Genomic DNA, 6172 nt, shown 5'->3' on the forward strand with positions numbered 1-6172 from the left:
CAGCGGCCGTCACCAAGCCCCGGTGCCACCAGGAGCCAAGGTGGCATCACCTGTCCCCTGCTCCACATGCCAGAGCGAACTCCAGTGGATCCTGCCGGGAGCGTGGGGAGCCGCCGGGGCATCAGAGACCCCCCAGAGCCTTGGGGAAGGACGTGGTGGCACCTGGGCAGTGCCCAAGGGTGTGGCCCTGGATGTGGCACTTGCCAGGGAAGGACGTGGTGGCACTTGGGCAGTGCCCAAGGGTGTGGCACTGCCAGGGGAGGATGTGGTGGCGCTTGGGCACTGCCCAAGGATGTGGCCCTGGATGTAGCACTGCTGGAGAAGGGATATGGTGTCACCTGGAGCTGGCCAAGGTGGTGGCCCTGGATGTGGCACTGCCAGGGGAGGATGTGGTGGCCGTGCCCAGGTGGGGACATCCAGAAGAATTCCCAAGCTGCGGTTTCCCTGCTTTTCCCGCTGGGCTTTGCTCCAGCTGGAGGCCGATCCAGCCTGGAAGGGGAGATGGATGAGGATGGACAGAGGTGGGCAGGAGGTGGCACCACCTGGGAGGACGTTGTCACCTGTGCCAGCTGCCGGAGGGGCGGGGCTGTCCTTCCCTCCCAGAATTCCCAAAGGCCGACGTCTGAGCTGGAAAAGGTGCCACAGCCGGGATTGTCCAACATCAGAAGGAGCTCCTGGACCTGGGAGAGGATTCCTGGACCTGAGTTTGGAGATGAAAATCTTTGTGGGGAGGAGAATCCCAAATGTGGTCCCTGTGTTTTCCCGCCCACCACAGATCATTCCCAAAAAACCACGTTCTTCCACTGGGCCTGGGAAGAGGGATCTCCAAGGAATGGGACAGTGACCACAGTCCTGAGCCTGGCATGGCAGAACTTCCATCGCTTTCCACCTTTTGACCTTGATTCCATCTTCAGCCTGGAATATCCACCAGGAATCGGCTTCCTCTGAGCTGGGATGGATGTAAGGAAGGAAGGAAGGAAGGAAGGAAGGAAGGAAGGAAGGAAGGAAGGAAGGAAGGAAGGAAGGAAGGAAGGAAGGAAGGAAGGAAGGAAGGAAGGAAGGAAGGAAGGAAGGAAGGAAGGAAGGAAGGAAGGAAGGAAGGAAGGAAGGAAGGAAGGAAGGAAGGAAGGAAGGAAGGAAGGAAGGAAGGAAGGAGAGTCAGGGCAGCTCTGGGAAGGGGACCAGCAGCACCAAACGCACCAACGCCCCTCCTTCCCTCATCCCTGGGTACATCCAGAGCTCCTGGGAATGCTCCAGCTGACGGAACCTCCTTTGGGAGAGCCGCAGATCCCGGATTCTGGGACCTTTGAGCCGTGTTCAGCACATCCCCACTGCCCTTCCTGCTTTGCACTATTCCCATTATCAGCAGTGGGGCTGCGCTGATCGTGCTGGCAAAGCTCGGCCCAGGCGAAATCCTCCACTGAATTTCCTTTTTTTAACGTTTATTTTATTTTATTTTATTTGGTTTTTTCCTAAGATTCACACCATGAAGGTTGTCTAAAAAAAACAGAGAAAAAAAATAATACCAAACCCTTTCTGCTCCCAGCTTGGAGCTCTGAACTGGGCAGAGCCGCTGGCTGCTCAGAAATAGAAATATATATTAAATATATAATGGGATTTATCTATCCAGAGGTTATAACGAGCTTAGGAAGCTGTTGGGGAGCCCCATTCTTTGGGATCCCCGTCCCCAAACCCACTCCAGGCACAATTCCCTTCTTGCACTTTGAAATTCCTTTGGATTTTTCTGTTTTTCCCCCCACTCCGAGCTGGGTCTTCCGCCTCCCTTGGCACCCCTGGAGGTGCCACACAAAATCCTCCTGGCACGGGGACACCCCTGGCACGGTGACCCCAGGTCCCCCCCACCTCCCCCCTGAGAAGCCTTGGGCATGGCAGCGATGGTGAAAGCAAATTTAGTCCCAAATTGGGGCTAAAATGCGGAATTTCAGGGCTGTCCCCCGGCCTGTTTTGGTGTGTGGTGGCTGTGCCTGCCATCCTGCAGATCCTTGGGATTTGGGAACAGCCAAAGCCCAGCTTTGGGCCAGAGGGAGGATGGGCAGGGGGCTCTGCCAGGTGGGTGTGGCCAGGAGTTGGGGTTTATTTTATTTTATTTTATTTTATTTTATTTTATTTTATTTTATTTTATTTTATTGTTGGGGTTTATTTTATTTTATTTTATTTTATTTTATTTTATTTTATTTTATTTTATTTTATTTTATTTTATTATTTTATTTTATTTTATGCTTTTTATCACAAATCCCAAATCCCTGCATTGCCCTGGGATTCCAAATCCCTGTGGTGCTGCCCGCAGCCTCCAGCTCCATTTGCAACCCCAAAGACCCCAAAGTTGTGCCCAAATGTCCCAGTTCTTCCAAAATCCAAAATTCCTGGGGATCCGGAAGGTGCAAGGAGCGGGGAGAGGGAGCTGGGAAGGGAATTAATCTCCCAGGAAATCCAAAATCCATGTTGGGATCGCCCCTGATTTGGGGTCGGTGCCCAAATCCCTGGACAAGCCCAGGACAACAAAGGGGTCAGTGAGAGGCACTTAGGGGTGAATCCAGAGGCTGGAAATGCTGGAATTGGCTCCTGCGGGTATGCTGGAGGGCCCAGGCTTTGGAAGAGGAAGGAAATCCAGGAATTTGGGGTTTTTTAGGCAGGATCACAACCAGGGGAGCTGCATCCCTCTGGATCTCTGGGAATTCCGAGAGGTGGATCCAGGAATTCCCAGAGCTGGATCCCTCCAGCTCCCCAGGAATTCCGGGATTTGGGGTCACAGACAGAAAGCACTTACACCTCTCCCTGTGCCCAACCTTCCAAAGGCTCCCAACCCCGGGAATTGTCACCTCCAGCCACCCCAAATGTCCCTTGGGCAGAGTGAGGAGAGGGAGCTGGGAAATTCCAGGTGAATCCCTTTGGAAAAAAAAATAAAAATGGGAGAGCAGGGGGAAGGGCAAGGAGGAAAAGGAAAAGCTAAAGATGATCCGTGTTTCAGTTGCACTGGGGTACGTTTCTTTACCCGTTTTGATGCTCTCATTTAGGATCGTTGCATGTGTCCTTTTGTGGTTTTATCTTTATTTTATTTGGTTTTAGTTTTTTTGGTTTTTTTTTTTTAATATTAAATGAAAGAGAAAAATGTGTATATTTTTGGCAATTTAAGGTAATGTAGCTAAGATATATTTTTTTCACGCTGCTTGACTGGTCTTTATTATAATAAATAATATTAATATTAATTGTGAGGAGGTTTTTAATAAAGATAAGGGGGGCAAATTTAAATGGGAATGGGAATTCCCTGCCTGGTGCTGGAAATGTGTGGAGGAATCCGAAGCCAGGGATGGTCCCAGAATGCAGGAGGTGGGAATGATTGGGAAAAGGAGGGTTTTTCCAAAAAAACCCCAATGATGGCCCCCATTAAATCCCAAATCCTCGTGCTGTGCTGGTGAGCAGCTCCTGAATCCTCCTTTTTCCAAAGGATTTATTCCCTGGAAGCCTCAAATCCACAGGCTCGTGCTGCCCCTGCTTTGGCCCCTTTCCTGCCCAAAATCGGGTTTGGAGACGTGGGAAAAGCCACTCCCAGCCAGGATTCTGAGAATTCCCACTGGAAAATGGGATGGGATGGGACGGGACGGGACGGGAGGGGACGGGACGGGATGGTCACGGTGGCCCCGGGGCAGCATCCGGCCACCCAAACCCCTCCTTGACGCCGTCCCCGTTTGCCGCAGCCCTTCTGTGACGGTGCCCACAAGAAGGAGGCGCCGGGGCTGTCCTCGCTGCGCTTCACCCCGTCCCGAAGCGGCCCCGCGCTGCTCTGCGGCTGCAAACGCACCCAGAGCCCCCCGTACTGCGACGGCTCCCACCGGGGGCACGAGGTGCAGGCGGCGCCGCTGCCCCCCGCGCCTGAGCGGGGCTCGGCAGCACCGGGATGCCCATCCTGACCCCGGCACGGCCGCACGGCGGGAGGACAGGCTCCAAACCCCAATGAAATCCTAATTCCGGAGCGCCGGGAGCCGCCCCCGCTGCAGGGATTCGCCTCCCGACCCCAAATCAGCCTCTGGATAATGGGGTTGGTGGGAGGGACCCCAAATCAGCCTCTGGACAATGGGATTGATGGGAGGGGCTTGGAGGTGTGAGAGCCCTGGGGTGGGGCACCTGTGGGGTTTGGGATGGAGGGGCCTGTGGGAGCTGTGGAGTTTGGCAGGAGGGATCCGTGGGATTTGGGCTCTGTGGGATCTGTGGGATTTGGGATGGAGATACCAATGGGATTTGGCAAGAGGCTCTGTGGCATTCGGGCTCTGTGGGATCTCTCAGGAGACTCTGTGGGATTTGGGCTCTGTGGGATCTCTCAGGAGGCTCTGTGGGATTTGGGCTCTGTGGGATCTCTCAGGAGGCTTTGTGGGATCTCTCAGGAGACTCTGTGGGATTCGGGCTCTGTGGGATCTCTCAGGAGGCTCTGTGGGATCTCTCAGGAGGCTCTGTGGGATTCGGGCTCTGTGGGATCTCTCAGGAGGCTCTGTGGGATTCGGGCTCTGTGGGATCTCTCAGGAGGCTCTGTGGGATCTCTCAGGAGGCTCTGTGGGATCTCTCAGGAGGCTCTGTGGGATTCGGGCTCTGTGGGATCTCTCGGGAGGCTCTGTGGGATTCGGGCTCTGTGGGATCTCTCGGGAGGCTCTGGGCAGCCACCCTTGCGGTGTTTGTTCATTTCCAAAGCTGGACCCGAGGTTTGCAAAGGTTGAACCGAGGACGAGCCCTGGAGATTGAGACTGGGATCATTCCCAGAGGCTGGGATCGTTTCCAGGACAATAAACAGGGTCTGAACACATGGAGCGGTCTGGGATGTACTGAGAGGAAAACCCGACACCAAAACACCCCCGAGCCCAAACCTGAACCCCAACCCAAACCCAAATCACGCCCTGCCCAGCCCAGACAGTGTCCCCAGGCCAGGCAATGGTTGGACGCAGGAATTGCTGAATTCCAAACAGGAATTGTTGAATTCCGTGGAGAAATTTTAATTCCATGCAGGAATTGCTAGATTCCATGCAGGAATTGCTAAATTCCATGCAGGAATCATTTAATTCCCTGCAGGAATTGTTGAATTCCACAGAGGAATTGCTGAATTCCACACAGGAATTTGCTCCCTTCCCACGCTCACCCCTCTCGGGAGCCTCCTGGCCAAAGGCGCCGAAATCTGATTTTTATTTTTATGTTCTTTTATTCCAAACGCACCATGGGGGCAGGAGGAGAGGCTGGGAAGGGCAAGACACCAAAAATAAAAAAATTCGGGATCATGGGAAGCAGGGAGCAGCTCCATCCCAACCTTTGGGTGCCCCCAAACTTCCCTGGAGCCATCAGGACCTCGGGAAGAGAAAATATTTTGGGGGATTTGTGCTGCTACCACCAAGTTGGAGGAAAATACCCCCAAAACCCCCCAAATTTACTGTGCAGAAGGGCAAAGCCCGCAGGGAACACAAATCCCCCAAAAAACACCCAGGATGAGATCCAGGGACAGCTGGAGCTGCTGGAGCCGGCAGCTCCGGGCTGGGGTGTGAATCCCCAGAAAAAAAAAACCCAAAATGGGAAATAAAACCCTAGAGCAGAGCCCAGGGAGGCTGAGGAGGGTTTTTGGGTTTTGGGGGTTTTGGGATTTTTTGGGTTTTGGGGGGTTTTGGGGTTTTGGGTTCTGTGCTTGGCTCTCACCTGTGCAGCCACGGCCCTGGTGGGGAGGGAGGAGGAGGAAGAGGAGGAGGAGAGGGAAAAACCTCTGGGAAAATCAGGAATGTGGGAATGGGGGAATGCAGGAATTTGGGAATTTATGAATTTGGGAATGCAGGAATTTGGGAACATGGGAATGTTGGAATTTGGGGATCTGGCAGCTCCCAGCGCCAGGGGCAGGATGAGGTGTGGGGGGCCTGAAGCTTCCATGAATCAAACCCAGACCTCAACCCCCCCAAAAAAACCCCAAAACCAAACAAAAACCCACCCAAAACCAACCCAAAGCACATTTAAAAATATCCGCCGCCATTTCTGCGTCTTCTCCGTGTTTTTAAATTAGAAAATAATTCCGTAGAACTCTGCTCTGTCCCTATGTACACACCCACATTTATAGAGGTCTGCAAGGGGTTTCAGGAATTCCAGGAGGGCTTTTAGGAATCCCAGGAGGGTTTTGAGCAGTCCCTGGAGG

General features: G+C 53.4%; 1 protein-coding gene across 1 annotated transcript; it reads right to left on the bottom strand.

The window, feature by feature from the left end:
- Positions 1-9: 9 nt before the first annotated feature.
- Positions 10-3198, bottom strand: LOC121355844. Its single transcript, XM_041471603.1, has 2 exons — positions 1097-3198; positions 10-960 (listed from the first exon to the last, which is right to left on the bottom strand). Exons 1-2 carry the CDS (start codon positions 1358-1360, stop codon positions 10-12), a joined length of 1215 nt encoding a protein of 404 aa, XP_041327537.1. The 5' UTR covers positions 1361-3198.
- Between the last annotated feature and the right edge of the window lie 2974 nt (positions 3199-6172).

Source organism: Pyrgilauda ruficollis, unplaced genomic scaffold (assembly GCF_017590135.1).
Source record: "Pyrgilauda ruficollis isolate IOZ18807 unplaced genomic scaffold, ASM1759013v1 scaffold270, whole genome shotgun sequence".
NCBI classification, from domain to species: Eukaryota; Metazoa; Chordata; class Aves; order Passeriformes; family Passeridae; genus Pyrgilauda; species Pyrgilauda ruficollis.